Source organism: Littorina saxatilis, linkage group LG1 (assembly GCF_037325665.1).
Source record: "Littorina saxatilis isolate snail1 linkage group LG1, US_GU_Lsax_2.0, whole genome shotgun sequence".
NCBI classification, from domain to species: Eukaryota; Metazoa; Mollusca; class Gastropoda; order Littorinimorpha; family Littorinidae; genus Littorina; species Littorina saxatilis.
Window position 1 is genome coordinate 3,776,678 of NC_090245.1, and position 21,070 is coordinate 3,797,747.

General features: G+C 42.1%; 1 protein-coding gene across 2 annotated transcripts in view; it reads right to left on the bottom strand.

Annotated features, from left to right (window-relative positions):
* The window catches only part of LOC138959567 (protein virilizer homolog), a 79,663-nt gene that overhangs the window by 58,445 nt on the left and 148 nt on the right, over positions 1-21,070 (bottom strand). The window contains exons 2-16 of one of the 2 annotated variants that reach the window (XM_070331107.1): positions 20,463-20,575; positions 17,801-17,887; positions 15,553-15,601; positions 14,864-14,993; positions 13,478-14,518; positions 12,577-13,073; positions 10,428-10,502; positions 8,634-8,726; positions 7,646-7,791; positions 7,026-7,105; positions 5,732-5,892; positions 3,704-3,919; positions 2,926-3,014; positions 2,117-2,321; positions 221-321 (exon numbers count right to left, since the gene is read on the bottom strand). In XM_070331107.1, the coding sequence (XP_070187208.1) occupies positions 221-321; positions 2,117-2,321; positions 2,926-3,014; positions 3,704-3,919; positions 5,732-5,892; positions 7,026-7,105; positions 7,646-7,791; positions 8,634-8,726; positions 10,428-10,502; positions 12,577-13,073; positions 13,478-14,518; positions 14,864-14,993; positions 15,553-15,601; positions 17,801-17,887; positions 20,463-20,575 (3,083 nt within the window). The remainder of the gene's footprint in view (positions 1-220; positions 322-2,116; positions 2,322-2,925; positions 3,015-3,703; positions 3,920-5,731; positions 5,893-7,025; positions 7,106-7,645; positions 7,792-8,633; positions 8,727-10,427; positions 10,503-12,576; positions 13,074-13,477; positions 14,519-14,863; positions 14,994-15,552; positions 15,602-17,800; positions 17,888-20,462; positions 20,576-21,070) is intronic. The other variant, XM_070331115.1, reaches the window with a different exon arrangement.

Genomic DNA, 21,070 nt, shown 5'->3' on the forward strand with positions numbered 1-21,070 from the left:
GATGTACAGTTGAGCAGTGGACCTCTGAAGTACTGCTACATACTCCCAGACTTCCCCACTTGACGTTAGAGTAAGAGTGTACATGTACCATGATGAAGAAGAAGAAGGGAAAGAAGAGTGAACTGAGTGGAGACAGAGAGGGAGAGAGAGCAACAGACAAGGAGAAAGACATACAGGGTATACAGACGTTTGAAATGCATGCAAAATGCAGTGTACTTACCAGTGATTGGCCAAACGGAAGAGGGACGGGTAGACATCGGCAGGGTTGGTGTAAGCTTTGTCTGACAGTGATCGGACTGGCAGCAAACTTTTAGGCTGACTCTGAAAGGAATAATCTAGCATGGTAAAAAGCCATCACTCTGAGAAATGTACAGTAGCCATAACTTAGTAACTATATTATATAAGTTATGTACAGTAGCCATAACTTAGTAACTATATTATATAAGTTATGTACAGTAGCCATAACTTAGTAACTATATTATATAAGTTATGTACAGTAGCCATAACTTAGTAACTATATTATATAAGTTATGTACAGTAGCCATAACTTAGTAACTATATTATATAAGTTATGTACAGTAGCCATAACTTAGTAACTATATTATATAAGTTATGTACAGTAGCCATAACTTAGTAACTATATTATATAAGTTATGTACAGTAGCCATAACTTAGTAACTATATTATATAAGTAATGTACAGTAGCCATAACTTAGTAACTATATTATATAAGTTATGTACAGTAGCCATAACTTAGTAACTATATTATATAAGTTATGTACAGTAGCCATAACTTAGTAACTATATTATATAAGTTATGTACAGTAGCCATAACTTAGTAACTATATTATATAAGTTATGTACAGTAGCCATAACTTAGTAACTATATTATATAAGTTATGTACAGTAGCCATAACTTAGTAACTATATTATATAAGTTAAGGGCAAACACAGGTGAAAGAAAACAACCAACTGTATTTTCTGTCTACCAATGCTGTGACCCTAAAGGTCTTCCTCAGAAGATTTTCTGGACAAAATTCAGTCTCCGTACAGATCTTAATATGTTCCCATATTAAACTGCATAAACATGGGCACACTTTGAAAAAGTTACGGACCAGTAACTTTTTCAGTCGCAGAGATCTTGTTGAAAGTCACATGAAAGCAACAGATAAACAAAAGGTTTGACATCTGTATAGGACCAACTTACCCACATGATATACAGCCTTACAGGAGTGTCATTTACTGAATATTCATTTCATTTTATGATGGGACTCCAAGGCATGCCATGGATTACAGGGAGAGAAATGGAGTGTTTCACTATGTTTGGCTATTTCAATATGAGGCTTATATCGCGCGTATTCCGTGGGTACAGTTCTAAGCGCAGGGATTTTTATTATTTTTTTTTTTTAATGCAATTTATATCGCGCACATATTCAAGGCGCAGGGATTTATTTATGCCGTGTGAGATGGAATTTTTTTATACAATACATCACGCATTCACATCGGCCAGCAGATCGCAGCCATTTTGGCGCATATCCTACTTTTCACGGCCTATTATTCCAAGTCACACGGGTATTTTGGTGAACATTTTTATCTATGCCTATACAATTTTGCCAGGAAAGACTCTTTTGTCAATCGTGGGATCTTTAACGTGCACACCCCAATGCATAGTAGTCTGCACACTTGGGAGCCTGTGTCACAAACTGAAACCTCTGCCTGAACAATCCTTCTCAATGCGCATGCGCTAACATGGGGAGATTAATCAGGTCGTGAACAACCTAACCATAACCCTAACCCTAACCCTTACCCTAGGTTTGTTCGATCAAAGGGTCGCATCTTTTAAGGCCAAGATTGGCGCATGCGCATTGACCGCAATGAGAAGGATTGTTCAGCAGAGGTTTCAGTTCATGACATCGGGCTTGCACGAAGCAGAAGTGGGTGCCACCCAATTGGCTGAGAACAAAGCGTGGGGTCTGATTGGTTAAAATTGCAACAAATGTCAATTTCAACCAAACAGACCTCACGGCTGTGTACCACCCCCGTTTGGCTGGCACCCACTTTGGCTTCGTGCACCTTCCCTCTGCAGTACAGACAGGCTTGATTTCTCCACACTTACAATATGTTGATGAGGAAGAGCAAAGATTCTGTGCAGCTCGTCGAGACAGGCGACGATCTTGTCAATGTCTTCCTCCTCCACGCGGAGACTGCTCTCTCCCTCCTCCATGTCCTCCTCCCCCTCCTCTCCCCCTCCCCCGCCCGCCGATGTTGCTTTCTGTGTGGTCGCATCCTCGTCTTCCACGGCTGGCAGCGAGTCCAAGACACTGCACAGTCACAGAAAAGTGTGCAGGCATTGGTGGCTACACACACACCATCTACATACATTGAAAACAAATTAAAAGATAAAATCCAATGAGAAATTAAAAGATAAAGTCCAATGACAAATTAAAAGAGAAAATCTAATGACAAATTAAAAGAGAAAATCCAATGGCAAGTGTGTGTACAAATATTAGAGTGCATCCCCAGGGAAAGTTTGAGAACATAATTTCATGAGATCAACACAAGCTCAAGAGGTTCAGGTAGTAGTTCTGTGATTTCTCTTTTCATATTTTTCTTTGTTCATTTCTCGCATAAAACAGAAAAAAAAGAGCATGATGTGAACTGACTGATCTATTGCTGTCAGTAGTTTCATGAAGTTCTCGTAAGTGTGAGCTTTATGCACAACTATCCAGCTACAGACTATATCCTCTGACCCATTCCACAAACAACAGCTACAGACTATATCCTCTGACCCATTCCACAAACAACAGCTACAGACTATATCCCCTGACCCATTCCACAAACAAACAGATATATGGATTGTTTTAAATTGTCCATTTCTCGCATAAAAAAAAGAAGAAAAAAAGAAAGAGTGAAATGTGAACTGACTGATCTATTGCAGCCCGGAGTTTCATGAAGGTCTGGTAGGTGTGAGCTTTACGCAGAAGGCTCTTCAGTCCCATCATCACCTGCGCCAGCTGAAACAAGCAACAGCCCATAAGACGTTCTTTACAGGTAATGCACAATTTATGTCATCAAAGTACTCGGGAGACTTAAAGCTTTTATTTCACACCATCTTGGCCAGGGAGTGTGGGACAGGTACCAGTTACATCAGAAGACTTATATGAAACGTTTTTTGGTTTTTTTACTTATTAAAAGTTGCTTCTGTTCAAGGACAAAAATGTTAAATTGATGATCCTGTCTCTTTCCTCCATCAGTCAGACATTATTTGTGATTTGAACAAGCCTCAGTGGAAACCCCCTTTTACCATTCCCCAATATAACATTTCCTCCATCAGTCAGACATTATTTGTGATTTGAACAAGCCTCAGTGGAAACCCCCTTTTACCATTCCCCAATATAACATTTCCTCCCTTGTAAGACCTTGTTTTTTCCACATGTTCTCTTCATAACCTGTGTAATTTGACCTCCATTCTAAAACTCCCTCCTTTTTAAGACCTGATTTTCTCAGATTTTTAGATCTTAAAAGGGGGGTTCCACTGTAGAAAGAACCTTTAACTTCACCACACCTCTGTTTTTCAAGAGGTTTCAAGCTTATTTGTACACTGAATATTTCTTCTGCCAAATATCAGCCCATATCTGTTTTTCATGTGGTTTTAATGTTATTTGTACACTGAATATTGCTTCCCCCAAACGTGAGCCAATACCTGTTTTTTGCTCATGAGCTCCACGATTCTCTGGTAAGGTGTGGCGTCCTCCCTGGCCCGGCGCTTGGCCTGGTCGGGATGGGAGCCCAGGAACCAGCGAACCCCACTGGGGAACCTGAGCGAGGCGTCGAGCGCCTTCAGGATCAGCAGACGGATACTGAATGCCATGGACTGGGACTCGAGCAGGTCTAGCAGCTTGGACTGAACGTCTGCAGTCTGTCAACATGGAAACATATAATCTTTAGGTTACAATTTCTCTCTCACTCTCTCTCACACACACACACACACACACACACACACACACACACACACACACACACACTAACAATTTTAACAGAGGGTATGTTACCAAATACACATGCACACACACACACAAACACACACACACTAACACTTTTAACAGAGGGTATGTTACCAAATACACACACACACACACACACACACACACACACACACACACACACACACACACACACACACACACTAACACTTTTAACAGAGGGTATGTTACCAAATACACACACACACACACACTAACACTTTTAACAGAGGGTATGTTACCAAATACACATGCACACACAAACACACACACTAACACTTTTAACAGAGGGTATGTTACCAAATACACATGCACACACACACACAAACACACACACTAACACTTTTAACAGAGGGTATGTTACCAAATACACATGCACAAACACACACAAACACACACACTAACACTTTTAACAAAGGGTATGTTAGCAAATACACATGCACACACACACACAAACACACACACACTAACACTTTTAACAGGGGGTATGTTACCAAATACACACACACACACACAAACACACACACACTAACACTTTTAACAGAGGGTATGTTACCAAATACACATGCACACACACACACAAACACACACACTAACACTTTTAACAGAGGGTATGTTACCAAATACACATGCACAAACACACACACACTAACACTTTTAACAGAGGGTATGTTACCAAATACACATGCACAAACACACACAAACACACACACTAACACTTTAAACAGAGGGTATGTTACCAAATACACATGCACACACACACACAAACACACACACAAACACTTTTAACAGAGGGTATGTTACCAAATACACATGCACACACACACAAACACACACACTAACACTTTAAACAGAGGGTATGTTACCAAATACACATGCACAAACGCACACACACACACACAAACACACACACTAACACTTTTAACAGAGGGTATGTTACCAAATACACATGCACACACACACACACAAACACAGACACTAACACTTTTAACAGAGGGTATGTTACCAAATACACATGCACACACACACACAAACACACACACACTAACACTTTTAACAGAGGGTATGTTACCAAATACACATGCACACACACACACAGACACACACACTAACACTTTAAACAGAGGGTATGTTACCAAATACACATGCACACACACACACAAACACACACACAAACACTTTTAACAGAGGGTATGTTACCAAATACACATGCACACACACACAAACACACACACTAACACTTTAAACAGAGGGTATGTTACCAAATACACATGCACACACACACACAAACACACACACTTTTAACAGAGGGTATGTTACCAAATACACATGCACAAACACACACACACAAACACACACACACTAACACTTTTAACAGAGGGTATGTTACCAAATACACATGCACACACACACACAAACACACACACACAAACACTTTTAACAGAGGGTATGTTACCAAATACACATGCACAAACGCACACACACACACACAAACACACACACTAACACTTTTAACAGAGGGTATGTTACCAAATACACATGCACACCCTTTCCCCTTTCCTTGCCTTCGCTGAACAGAAGGTCTATGAAAAGAGGGTTTTAAAAAGGAGGGAGTCTTACATTGGGAGCTCTAAAATGGGGGGGGGGGGGGGGGTTCCACTGTATTTGTTTTGGATAACATTGTGAAGTGTGAAAGACAAGCGACTGACCACAAGAGCCAAGGAGACGGAGGGCTCGCAGGACAGGAGGGCGGTGGCCAGGTTGATGCCCATCTTGAGGTGTCGGATCTTGAAGGTGGCCTCGGGCTGCTTCATGGCTTTCTCCTCGCTCAGTCCCTCCAGGCTCCACTCAACCAGAGTGTTGAGCACACCTGTCACACAGAGAGAATCAGGTTAAAGGTCTTGTTACATTCACTGCTTCCTCCTCGCTCAGTCCCTCCAGGCTCCACTCAACCAGAGTGTTGAGCACACCTGTCACACAGAGAGAATCAGGTTAAAGGTCTTGTTACATTCACTGCTTTCTCCTCGCTCAGTCCCTCCAGGCTCCACTCCATCAGAGTGTTGAGCACACCTGTGAAAATAACACAGAGAGGATGAGGTTCAAGCTCTTGTCGCATTCTGTGCTTGCAAAAAGTTGTTTCACAAGGCTCAACAGTAAAACATTAAAATAATACATTATGTAAAGTTTTTCTTATCATTCACTTTTTTCCTCTTGTAATCAGGAAGTCTCCTGGTTGAAAAGTCCCCCCTCCCTTCCCCCCTCATTAAGCAATTACTAAACATTAACAAAAGCCAGACCAAGAACACTGAAATATAACCTCTTATTCTCTTCAGCATAGAACCAAGCAAAATGCCCCCAACAGACACAGACCTTCACATTTAAACCTTCCCAACCAACCTCCCCTGCACCCTATGTAACCAGCGACTGTCGACTAACCTGTCATTCAATATAACAAGAAGAGCAAACGCTCGATCGAGTCACTTTCGCAGTTCTGAATATTATATGAGGCATCAGATGGACAGGAAGAAATTGCTATTCACAACACAATGAGTCACGTTCACATAAAATTTGAGCCCGGTCACTTTTATAGTTTCCGAGAAAAGCCCAACGTTAAGTTGTGTGTTGCCGAACAGAAAAGGCTAGTTATCTCCCTTGTTTTTCTGATAACGTTCGTAAAAGGCTACAGATGTAAATACTTTGATGTAAAGAATAATCCTACAAAGTTTCAATCACATCCGATGAACTTTGTCAAAGATATAAAATGTCTAATTTTTCCTTTGACGCTGACCTGTGACCTTGAAAAAGGTCAAAGGTCAACGAAACCATCGTTAAAGTGTAGAGGTCATTGGAGGTCACGACTAAACAAAATATGAGCCCGATCGCTTTGATAGTTTCCGAGAAAAGTCCAACGTTAAGGTGGTGTCTACGGACGGCCGACCGATTACATAGAGTCACTTTTTCTCAAGTGACTCAAAAATGACAACACTACTGCAAAATACTCACGTTTCTTCTTGTCCACATGCAGAAGGTAGGACAGTCCTTTGGTCAACAGTGGTGCTATCGCTTCCAGGCCACTCACCCACCTGGTGTTCACAAAGGACGGTCAATTAACCAACACGCAGACATGCCAACAAACAGGAATATAAATCACTAAGGACTTTTACCTGACTGCAACACACACACTTCTTCACAACCTTTTGCAAAGTCAACAACCATTAATATGGCTATTCGGGACCGATGCAAGATTGTTTGCTGTTACAGTTTCAATGGCCATAGCCACGCTTAAAACTAGTTTGCTTTGGGTCTATTACAGTCAAAATGTAGATGGTTCTATTACAGTCAAAATGTAGATGGTTCTAAAAAGCTCATGTCTTTTCACGTTTGTTTCTTCAGGTCTTGATCTCAATTTAAAAGTTAAAATCTTGTCGGGGGTGGGGGTGGAGCAGGAACAACCATCACTTTCACTGCTTAGTCATTTCTTGCCTAGCGGTTAGTGTTCTTATGAAAGGATGTTTGTAGAGTATGTCAAAGCATGGGGTTATCTGTGATGATAAACTGAAGGTTAACGCCAGACTGACGGTGCCAATAAGCAACACACATTGCAGCATAAAAGCTAGTCTCACTTCTCTGTGTGATCACCCTTGGCAAACTGCTCTATGATGGCCAGAAGTCCCTGTGCCTCCTCCGGGCGTTGCTTTTCCCCCGCAGGCATCTGGGAGTAACTCATCACCTCCAATTCGTACGCTGTCAGGGACGGGTCTCGGAACATCTGTTTGAAATATCATTCAGCAGTTGAGAACACCTGTTGTTAACATTATTCAGTAGTTGAGAACACCTGTTGTTACCATTATTCAGTAGTTGAGAACACCTGTTGTTACCATTATTCAGTAGTTGAGAACACCTGTTGTTAACATTATTCAGTAGTTGAGAACACCTGTTGTTAACATTATTCAGTAGTTGAGAACACCTGTTATTACCATTATTCAGTAGTTGAGAACACCTGTTGTTAACATTATTCAGTAGTTGAGAACACCTGTTGTTAACATTATTCAGTAGTTGAGAACACCTGTTGTTAACATTATTCAGTAGTTGAGAACACCTGTTGTTAACATTATTCAGTAGTTGAGAACACCTGTTGTTAACATTATTCAGTAGTTGAGAACACCTGTTGTTAACATTATTCAGTAGTTGAGAACACGATGACTGCAAAACACAGCCTATTGCAGTCAAAATGTCTATTGAACATCAGAGGGCAGATCTTAAAACAATGTTGGCAACATGAAACACACGAGAACATGATTTCTGCAACTGTTTAACTCAAGCTGACTTTCGAACAGTAAAAAATAACAAGAGACAACAACAATAACAGCAACAAAAGGAACAGCCTGAAATTGGCAACAGTACAAGAGAACTAAAAATAATGTGATGAACACACACACACACACACACACACACACAGAGTGACACACACACAGTGACACACACACACACAGTGACACACACACAGGAACAGAGATCAACAACAGCAAGTTCTATGACAATGACAAGGAAAGTAATGGTGCAATCCAAGAGACAAAGACAGAGAATGTGTGGTGTATTGTGATGACTGACCCCGAGGGGCACCAGGTAGCACGTCAGAGGGTTGAACATGGACGGGGAGAAGGACCAGGATTCTTCTGTCGGGTCTTCTGTCAACTCCTCAGGCTGTGCTCACACAAACAACAAGCACAAGTTGTCATACTTTCATTCTTCACAACAAGCACAAGTTGTCATACTTTCATTCTTCACAACAAGCACAAGTTGTCATACTTTCATTCTTCACAACAAGCACAAGTTGTGATACTTTCATTCTTCACAACAAGCACAAGTTGTGATACTTTCATTCTTCACAACAAGCACAAATTGTCATACTTTCATTCTTCACAACAAGCACAAGTTGTCATACTTTCATTCTTCACAACAAGCACAAGTTGTCATACTTTCATTCTTCACAACAAGCACAAGTTGTCATACTTTCATTCTTCAAATCAACTGTAATGAGTCAAGGATCCTACCCATCCCCAAAATGCTCCACTCAGTCAAATCAATCACAACAAAACCATCTTGAGTTTGTTTGCAAGTTTCAAGACTTCCCGGCATAATACAGAGGTAATGTCAAGGGGGTTCAAGCTTCATGTCTCCTATACATGAATAATGCTGGGTCATATTAATCAATTAATACCTTTCAACTTAACTTATTTTGCTTGTTTTCTGGTAGAAGTGGACTGGGTGGCCGAGTGGTAACGCACTTGCGCTCGGAAGCGAGAGGTTGCGAGTTCGACCCTGGGTCAGGGCGTTAGCAATTTTCTCCCCCCTTTCCTAACCTAGGTGGTGGGTTCAAGTGCTAGTCTTTCGGATGAGACGAAAAACCGAGGTCCCTTCGTGTACACTGCATTGGGGTGTGCACGTTAAAGATCCCACGATTGACAAAAGGGTCTTTCCTGGCAAAATTGTATAGGCATAGATAAAAAAATGTCCACCAAAATACCCGTGTGACTTGGAATAATAGGCCGTGAAAAGTAGGATATGCGCCGAAATGGCTGCGATCTGCTGGTCGATGTGAATGCGTGATGCATTGTGTAAAAAAATTCCATCTCACACGGCATAAATAGATCCCTGCGCCTTGAGTCCGAGTCTGGAGATACGCGCGCGATATAAGACTTCATAAAATAAAAAAAATAAGTATCAGGAGGCTCTTTAAAAATACACTCCTTTGCAGGATCAAGAAGACCAGCACAGAGTTATTCAAGCTTTCATACCGGAAGAGTGAATCCTTCCACTTGGTCACATACACAAAATCAACCAACTTGCTGCATGCTGTACGGAGTGGCAGTTTTTGGCTGAATTAATTTGACATAAATTATATTGACATAGATGTCCGTTAGAAAATTAACTCAGCAGTAATCTCACTCTGCCCAGAAAACATCCGGCTTTAGATTATTGTAATGTATGCGCGATAAAATATGCTCTTATTCCTGCTGGAAGCCTGGACCAATCTACATGCAGTTTCAAAATGGTCAGACAGGAAGGAAGATTTTGTTACTGTCAGTTTGATATGATGTGGAACAGCGACCAAGGAAAAAGAAGTAGGTCAAACTGAGAATAACAAATTGCCGTCGTCCTGTCATTTTGGCATAACTCGATTCTTGGCAATTTTGCTGTTTTGTGCTGTATGACTAAGTTAATCATTCTCCATGAGAAATTTTTCTCTAAAATACGATGGACAATACATGATTCAACATTCTTTTATTTTTCTATCCATACAAGATACAAATATAAGCACTATTTCATAATACAAATAATCAGTTTGGCCTTCTGCTGAAAATATGAGTTACGCCATGACAATGTCGAAATGAGAATACTTACAGGGATCAGCTCTGTTTCTTCCCCGTCATTCAACTCATCATCGGAAGAAATGTCCTCATAGCCATCTTCTTCTTCCTGAAAAGAAAATAGTATTCCGAAATGTTAATGAGTATTCTGTGATTTACACTACAGCCTTAAACAAAACAAAACCCCATTGCAAGTCTCTTTTTGCCCTGAAAATGGCTCCTTGCTGCCTAATGCTCATGTTCATGCACAGAATCTATAAACATTGTTCCTGCTGAAGTCTAATCAGCCTTAGGCCTAAAAAAAAATAGGTGTGGTTACGGTAACCCGACCTACCCTATTTTTAGGGGCCGACCCTATAACTTTTTATTACATTTGTCAACAAAAAAAAACCCCAAAAAACCAAGAAAACGAGTGCAGAAAACGCAATGAAAGCGAAATCGCTCGAGTCGCACACTTATTTCCCTGTCAAGTAGGTTTAATTTGTACACATTAGAAAAAAAAGTTTAAAAAAAAAAGTGATTGCCTACCTTCCTACCCTATTTTGTTTGGCTATGTTACCGTAACCACACCTATTTTTTTTTGGCCTTATCACTGTGTGTGTGTGTGTGTGTGTGTGTGTGTGTGTGTGTGTGTGTGTGTGTGTGTGTGTGTGTGTGTGTGTGTGTGTGTGTGTGTGTGTGTGTGTGTGTGTGTGTGTGTGTCTGTGTGTGTGTGTGTGTGTGTGTGTGTGTGCTGCTTTCTTTGTGGATTTTTGATGGACACACTGCAAAGCAACTTTGCTCTCTGTATTACATGTACCTTGTTTGTTCAATCAACTCTAGTCTAATGATTATAAGTATAAAATCACACACACACAAGCACACTCAAGTGAAATCAGCAAATGCCACCAAAAAACAGTCTTTTTGGAGTTTCTAATTAGAGCTACAAAATATATTCAATAGTTAAAAGAAGTTTTCCGGAAATAACTCTGTCAGGATTTACAAGCATTGTGGAAGAGTTGCGCCCCGCTAACAAAACCTCGTACAAACAGGAAACACATGGTTGACCATGCATGTTGAAACAACGATCACAGCGAATAACTTGGCTCTGATGTGTATGTTATGCTGTCCGCTTGATATGACCCCATCACTTGAGAAAATATACACATCGCAGTTAACCATTTGTTGTAGAAAATATACACATCGCAGTTAACCATTTGTTGTAGAAAATATACACATCGCAGTTAACAATTTGTTGCGGCAATGCTGGATCGCCTGCCCCGAGTGTTAGCCAACAATGTGTTTTGCCTGAGGTCACGTGAGTTTCGCTTGAGGTCACGGCAGAGTGTGAAACTGACACGCGTGCTTAGCGATCACCATCAAGTGAATCGTGGCTCTGATGTTAGATTTTCAAAAGAATAAGGCATATCAATTGGAAATGACATAACATACACATCAGAGACAGTCATTTGCTTCCATTGTCGTTGTAACTGGTCGACATTGTGTTTCCTGTTTGTACGAGGTTTTGTTAGCGGGGCGCAACTCTCCCACAACGATTGCAAATCCTGACACGATTCATTTCCGAAAATCGTCTGTTGAGATATCAAGGCTGCAACTGACTGTTAGAGACTGCAAAAGCAAAGAAGAATGAAACGTCAAATCAAAAGAACAGGAAATGATCTTTGCAAGAGACGAGTCAAAGGAAAGCCACACTGGAAGCGTATGTTGATACTTTCACTTGCTAATTCACACACAAATCAGCAAAGCTTGTGAGTTTTGCAAAAGGCATTATTGTGACATGGTGTTACCCCCCTTTTAAGACCTTCTGTTTTCATACTTTGTGCTGATAAGCTGTGTAAAGTTACCCCCATTGTAAGACTCCCTCCATTTTAAGACCTGGATTTCTCGGATGTTTGGAGGTCTTTAAAGGGGGGTTCCACTGTACTTTCACTTGCTGATTCACACACAAATCAGCAACGCTCGTGAGTTTTGCAAAAGGCATTATTGTGATATGATGTTGGTGTAAACTTTCACTTTCAGGAGTCACATTTTCACTCACCACTACACAGCAAAAAGCCTCACGGTTTTCAAATAAGGAAAAAGTTGGGACTTGATTCTGCTGCTTAATTAAGTATGCTTTTCAGATCAAAACGCACAAGCAAATAAGCACCTACAAGTGAGAATTGGTCGATATCTTGAATCACCTTTGCTCCTTCACTACCCACAGAGAGCATGCAAGACGGTGGGACCGGACGCTGCTGCTGCTGAGCGCTAGTTCTCGTACGTCTGTTGCCGTCACTTCCAACCAGTGATGGAATTTGCGACACCTGGTCACCAGCGGTAACTTTGGCACGCTGACCGGACGATGCAGGCAGCTGCTTCCGCTCAGCACTGCCCCTTTTGCTGACCGTTTCTGTGAGCGACACATCTTTAACACCCGCTGCTGTTTGTGCTGCAGCCTGTTTGGTAGGACTGTCATGCAATGCGGTGTGTGGTAAAGCTGGCAGTGCATGCTTGCCGCCACTGAGAGCGTGTGGATCTTTCTCCGGCTCGCTACCCAGTGTTATTCCCGTGGGTGAACTAGGCTGGCAAAGAGTTAAAGGCTGTACCTGTGGTCCCTCCGCTTCTGTCGGGCCTTCGCAGTGAGGAGAGTTCTCTGACAGATTCTCATACATCTCCACATCAGCCGCGTCACCCGCTCCTGAAACCACACAAGCATCAATGAGTGAATGACTCGACTTTCATCCGTGTTTGCCTGTTCAAGTGTTATAACCTAGAAATCCACTTAGTTTGGGTTGGGTGGGTACAGGTGAAAATGTGAAAGAAACAGCAAAAGTGAAATACAAGTTATACATATATATAGCAAACAAGATTATGTGACTTAACAAGCTGATGATAGCAGATGCACAGGCTACCATCTCCCTTGACAGATACCAAAAACAAACAAAAAAACAAAAAACCAATCATGTATGACAAACAGAACATTACTGGATTACCTGACTGTTCATTCTAGGAAGAAATTAAAGAACTATTTTGATTTCACTTGACATTACGTACAACAATCAACAAACACAACAGCCTGCGAGTGTGTTTATTCTTACTCACCCGCAACAGCAACTTTTGCTTCCTCCTCAGGTGGCAATGGTGGCTCTGGAGGTCGCATGTCATGCAACACAGGTGACCTTGACCGTGACCTTGACCTCTCGGGTGACAGCACAGTCTCTGGCATGGGCGGGGTGCGAGGTCGTGCAGGCTTTGCAGCCATTTCTCTCATCTTCTGAGCCTTCTCCCTCTCCAGCTCTTCCAGGCGTTCTCTCTCGCGCTCCCTCTCCCATAGTTCTCTTTCTCGCTGCTCCCTCTCTCGCTTCTCCCTCTGTTCTCTTTCTCTCTTTTCTCGTTCTCTTTGCTCCCTCTCCCTCTTTTCCCTTTCTCTCTCCCTCTCACGTTCTCTCTCCCTCTCCAGTTCCTTCTCCTTTTCCCGCTCTCTCTCTCTTTCCCTCTCCCTTTCCCACTGTTCTCTTTCCCTCTCCCGCTCCCTTTCTCTCTCCCGCTCACGCTCTCTCTCCCTCTCCAGTTCAAACTCCTCCCTCTCCCGGTATCTGGCCCTGTCTCTCAGGTCTCTGGAGTCATGAGACCCTTCCCTGGACCCCGGGAAGTCCCTGCTCTCGCGACTGTCCGCCGATCCCCGCCTGTCCCTCCTGTACTCCCAGTCATCCCGGTCCCTGGAGTCACGAGAACGAGCATCATCGTGTGGGTCTCGGCTCGACTCTCTCTCATGAGCTTCGTACGGCTCTTTGGGCTCGGGCGGGAAGGTGAAGTCCCTCTTGGGTTCCCGAGGAGGCTCATGACCTTCCCGCTCCCTGGGATGAGGCTGCAGAAGCTGCTCAAAGGGCTTGTAAATGTCTCTGGACGAAGTGGTGGCTGAGGAAGGTGCACCGGGGGCCTGTGGAGATGGGGTGGGCTTGGGTCCGGCGATGGCAGCGGGAGGGACGGAGCCTTGCGGTGAGTTGGACTGCGGGGTGTAGCGCTGCTGTAGCTGCTGCAGCCTCTGCTGGATGAAGTCCAGGGGATGCTGGGTGGAGGGGGCCGACTTGCACAGCTCCTCCTCCGTCATGGCCGGTTCATGTCGACCCTCGTGACGAGATTCTGCAAAGGGAGACAACGTTGGCCATGTGTGGTCTTTGTGATTTACAAAATTGTATTTTTTTTAAGAATAACAACAATTCTAAATATATGTTAAGTCTTATCAACTGCTAGTGCTACCAACAAGAACATTCTTGATGTGCAGCTGCCACATCATTGTGTTGATTAGACTGATGTAACTTCTATAAAAACATCGAGGTAATAATCATCTCTACTTACATTCAATCAATGAAAATCTGCAAAGCGCTTTACATCTAAAACATTACTGTGACAATGTCATAAAACGTCCACAGCTCCTAGCCCTATCTTAAATCCGTGACACAGATTCTCACAACAGCATGGACTGACCTAGAACTTTCTTGGGTGGGGGAGGTGGGGGTGGCGAGGCCTTGGTGGGCTTGGCAGAGGTCATGCAGCCGTAGACAGCCACAGTCACCGTGTTGTACCAGCCTTTCAGAACCAGACCGTCTGTTGGCACCTGAACCACCAAGGCAAAAGAGATTGTGTTTTGAAATTAATCTGCAGTAAAAACTTGAGGAGTATGAGTAAGCCACTAGGACTACGTCAGTGCTGTTGCTGACACTTTTAGCATAATTTCTGCCATTCGGTCCAACGTAGGTGATCACAAGTTTCCCACCCCACTTACTTACTGGCCAAACAATCATCTCAGGCCTGGGTAATAATAACAGAATTTTGGTCACACAGATAAGCAAAAAGGACAAAACTATCTTTATGGCATGTTTATCCTCTTTAAGTGTAAGCAGCAAGGCCAGAGGTTTGTTCACCACAGTTACATAATTTGACACAGTGTGCGCTGAAAAGTAATCAATCATGAGTTGTAAAGAATCAAAGTTTAACAATGCAACTAAAGTGCTGCCATTTTCCCTTTAAATCATCAGTCACACTGACACAATGTAGTTTTATTACCCAGAATATCATGATCTTTGTTGAACATAAATTTGGTGTACTCAACCCAGATACTATGCTGCATAAATAAGAATCTTAAATCTGTGAGACCTTCGGAGAAAAAACCTTACCTCCGCCTCCGGTTTGAACTGAATGTTGGTGTTCTCTTTGTAGTCGAGCCTGAAAACACATTTTCAATCAGAAATAACAGCGCATAGGGTAAGGGTATCTAATTCCGACCGATTGAGATCATTGTTTTATTCCCAAGGCTCTATATCGCAAAGTTTAGCAAATATGTCTTGTCTGGTAAGACCGGCGTTTTCCGTACGCAATTCTTGTTTTAAATAGGTGCCCGTGTCGTTACTTTCCGTTATTAAAGAAGCGTTTGTCGGTAAACATTGGAGGTAGGTGTGGGAACCTAAATCCGACCGGGGGGTATCTAAATCCGACCGAAATCTACTCGGAACTAAATGACAGTAAACGTAATGTTTCTCTCCGGCTTGTTTTGATCGTGTAGTTGGAGTAATGATCGTCCAGGATGAGGTGTTTGTGAATATCAAATCTCTTCTGTCCTTTTTCTGTCATCCCAACAAATATTGCTTGTTCCTAGATCTATCTATACAATGAATCAAGGTCATGTGATAAAGGCTAAATACGATTCTGTCAATTTTCTCTTACACCCAGCGTGGGCACACACACACTAACACACACGCAAACGCACACACTACACACACACACAAACACACAACTTCGTGACTTTCGTTGAGCGAAACACTCTATTACTATTAAGCTTACTGAGGCTTACATGCTCGCAAACACTGACAAGCACCCATCCACGCACTTGCGATGTTGGTGTCGATTCATCAGTTTAGCAAGACAAGAGCACGCACCTGACATGAAGTAGATGGAGTGATTGCGGCTTTTACTTTATCAAAACAAGATTGACTGGACATAATAAATACACAATCTGATACCTTCCCGTGTTCATACGATTTTTCAAGAGTCATAAACGTAAACAATCAATTATTTTCATGCGATTTTGTGCAGCGTTTTGCATTCTCTGCGAGGTGGTCGGATTTAGATACCCAGTTTTGATACTTGAGTGGGTATCTAAATCTGACCGATAAGATTTTCTCCTTTTCGATTAAAAAGTGCCAGAAGACTTAGTCCGAACTATCAAAATACACTTTCTGTTTGTATGGCCATGTTGGGTTTGATGCGTGCATGCCTGGTTTTCTCCTGTAGATGGGTGTCGGCACAGGAGGTCTGCCCGCTGTCCTCAGCCAACATGCTCCGTCTTCATGGCAGCTCAAATTTTTTATCGAGGTTCTCTCCTCTAGATCCGCCGTGTTTCGCCTAGGGGCTTGCGCTGCCTAGTTGATAGGGTCACCTCGTAGAGGATGTGGTCATAGACCACGCACGGTCGGTCTTGGGATAGGGAAACGTTATGCTAGTCCGGAGGGATTACGCCACAATGGCCACCTCGCGAAGACCCAGGGTCCTAGACTAGGGAGGTCCAAGGGGGAGCACCGGGAGGGCTACCCCTCTACCCGCACCTCCAACACGATACCTTCCCCTGGTAGCTTCATCCCCAAGGAGGAAACAGAGCTACCTGCAACACCCCAAAATACACTTTCAAAAACACTTAGTAACATCCATTTCAATCAAACAGAACTCTGTTCATCAAGTTTTATGACCTTTTTGTAAGAAACGTATGACGTACTTTTTCGCTACAAAGTTGCAGTTTCGCTCTGTGGGGGATCTGGCGAAGCAGACAACACAAGGCAAATTTTCGCGCCGCGGAGCCGATGACGCAAATCAACTCTCGTGACAAAACGATTGGTCCTAAAGTCGCGTCATCAACCTGTTCATGACTGGCCTGAGTATGAATGGCATTGATTCCTTCTGTTGTGGTGACGTGCGCACATCGTCTTTGATGTGACTGGGAAAATCGGTCGGATTTAGGTACCCCAAAAATCGGTCGGATTTAGATACCTTTACCCTATATCATTTTAATGACATGGAATTGATGACTAAATGTCTATTCAAGGGGAAAAATCAACTCAGACTAGTCTCTTTAAGTTTATGGTAATCACAGGTTATCACAAAAGAACTATTTGTACTTGTATTTGTACTCATCTTTGTGCAAATGTGCATTTTTTGTTTAAACTTCACATATGCTTGTTATTTTTGCAGATCACTTTTTAACTTGTGATTAGTATCTTTTATTATAATGTCTGTTGATATCTATTGAAATTTAAAAAAAAAAAGAGAATGCAATCAATCATTGAAAAAAATTCAATCCCAAACACTACTTCCGAAGCAAAGGCAACATACAAAGGTGATGACAAGACGTCAGAAAATTAACTTATAACTTACATGCCAAGTTTCTCAAACGTTGCAGCATTGAGGCGGACAAGGTTGTTGACAAAGAGTTCCAACTTGAAGGCTGATGGATTTGTTGCACTGCAAAAGTAGTTTAGGAAATAATGAACAGAGGTTTTTTTCTCTAATCATAACGAAGCAAGTTCGATAAGACAATATTCCCTCTCTCTCACTTACTCTCAACACACAAAAACATTCTAGAGATAGTTTCTGCTTTGTGCCACAGTTAGCTAGGTTCATGAACTCTTTGTGCCACAGTTAGCTAGGTTCATGAACTCTTTGTGCCACAGTTAGCTAGGTTCATGAACTCTTTGTGCCACAGTTAGCTAGGTTCATGAACTCTTTGTGCCACAGTTAGCTAGGTTCATGAACTCTTTGTGCCACAGTTAGTTAGGTTCATGAACTCTTTGTGCCACAGTTAGCTAGGTTCATGAACTCTTTGTGCCACAGTTAGCTAGGTTCATGAACTCTTTGTGCCACAGTTAGCTAGGTTCATGAACTCTTTCAGTTTCAATGCTTAAGTTCTATCAATTTTCTCTCTCATAACTTCACCAAATTACAAAAAATGTTGTGGAAAGGACTTCAATAGCATTTTTCCATCAATGTAGCACACAAGATTATTATCATAATATCAAGTATTAATGCAATCACCAACACCACGTTTAACAATGCCACTATATGATAGTGCTGCTATTTTTCCTTTCACAAATCATCAGTCACACTGACACAATGTAGTTTCATAACCCAGAATTACATGATCTTTGTTTGAACAAATTTGGTGTACTCAACCCAGATGCTGCATTAAAAAAGAGGATGAAAGTCGCTTGTTCATTTGAATGCTTGTTATTCTCTCAGGTGCCAGGAGACTGGTTCCCCATAACTTGTGCTTCCTCTACTACACATGTATGCATGTTGAGCGCAAAGTAAGAATCCGGGGCAGAGTTGGAATAATCGGGATTTCCCGAAACCTCATTTGATTTCCAACAAAGCGCCGCATTTCCGGAAACGAGCTGCCTCGTTCTAGAAATGGCAACCTATACCCTTTTCACAGGTCATGAATAAGGTATATGAAAAAGCAAGGTCTTATACAGGGGAAGTCTTGAATTGGGTGTGTGGGAGTACACTGTGTAACAATTCTCTCAGTGACACTCACTCAGCGCATGCAGCTAGCTAGTTGCTGCTGTCTCGATCTATTTTGAACACAAAGATTATTTTCTCAGAGTAGAGTGTTAGTTTGTTACAACAGGCTGAAATTATCTTTAATTTGAATCAACATTTTGCAACAATCACATCAATATAGCGCACAGACTGACTTGCACATTACGTTTCAAGAGCCTAGATTACCATGCAGTGACAAGAGCCTACTCAGTAAAGGGACGTAATGCTGCCTCTGCAGCCCAGAGAGACTGTGAGTTTACAGATCTCTGGTTTAATATACAATCAGTTAAGACTGAGTAAAAAATTATTACATTCGATAGTTACCAGTGAAAAGTTATATCGGAACACTCTTGTTGTGTTTTTGTTGTTGTAAAATGTAAGATCTGAAACGTTAAAAATTACGTACAAGAAGAGCAAACGCTCGATCGAGTCACTTTCGCAGTTCTGAATATTATATGAGGCATCAGATGGACAGGAAGAAATTGCTATTCACAACACAATGAGTCACGTTCACATAAAATTTGAGCCCGGTCACTTTTATAGTTTCCGAGAAAAGCCCAACGTTAAGTTGTGTGTTGCCGAACAGAAAAGGCTAGTTATCTCCCTTGTTTTTCTGATAACGTTCGTAAAAGGCTACAGATGTAAATACTTTGATGTAAAGAATAATCCTACAAAGTTTCAATCACATCCGATGAACTTTGTCAAAGATATATAAAATGTCTAATTTTTCCTTTGACGCTGACCTGTGACCTTGAAAAAGGTCAAAGGTCAACGAAACCATCGTTAAAGTGTAGAGGTCATTGGAGGTCACGACTAAACAAAATATGAGCCCGATCGCTTTGATAGTTTCCGAGAAAAGTCCAACGTTAAGGTGGTGTCTACGGACGGCCGGCCGGCCGGCCGGCCGGACAGACTAACACTGACCGATTACATAGAGTCACTTTTTCTCAAGTGACTCAAAAATTGGTGCGTTTTGGTCGAGTGGGATGGGTCGTTGAACTGTGTTGTTACAGCCAGCAGAAGCTATCAAAAGTGTTTTGCTTTTTGTAATTCGGTTGGTTTGGTGCGTTATACAATGCATCTGCTTTTTCAAGACTAAGCATTGATCACTTTAAAACACAAGGATCATCATAGGCCATCATGACTTGTATCATTTTACATCGCATTCTAAGAAAGAGCAGAATTCTCACTATGCGCGCGGTACATTTCTAGAATCGCGTAGCGCAAAGTTGGAATTCCTACAATGGCGGCCATTGTTGGAATTCCAACAAAGCGCAGGTCATTTCCGGAAAAGCGCCGATGACGAGATGGGTCGCAACATGCATCTAGAGGGCTTACCCCCCTTTGTTTATCACTGTCAGATCTTTGCTGCATAAAGACTAAAAAAACCATTTATGCCCATATCAATAATGATCCTTGTTGAAAGCTGATCTAGTGTATTGGACCCAGGTACCATGGTGTATAAAGACTAAAAAACATTGATGCCATCAAGACGTACCCCAGCCTGACACCCCCTGGGAGGTTGGCCTGCACCTGGGCGCGCAGGGGAATGATCCGCACTTCATAGATAACAACTGGGTGTGGGAATTGAACAAGATCTAAATTCAGTTCCTGCAAAAGAAAACAACAATAGAACACGCATTTTTCGACATTCTCACAAATTAGCATTTTCGGCAAAGAAAAAAGGTAACAATAACATACTAACAAGTAACATTGTGCTGAGTTTCCAATCACACAAATTGTGACAAAAACAAGTGTACAAAGGCTGGGGGGTATTTTAAGTGTTTCAAGAAGAAAGAATCTAGCTTCTGAATGTAAATTTGAAAAATACTGGTATTACATGAAACACAGGACATCAAATATTATTTTATTACACACAAGCCAGTCTGTGCTGTTCTTCACTTGAGTTGAACTTGAAGCCATTGGCATTGCAATGTTATGCTACACAGACCACAGGCGGAAGGTATCGTCCACTGGACTACTACTATCACAGAAATATGTGATAGTAGTACTAGTCCAGTGGACGATACCTTCCGCCTGTGCACAGACTCAACTTCAATCGAAAGCAATCGCTGTGTGCATAAAAAGATGGTTTAATGCACAAAA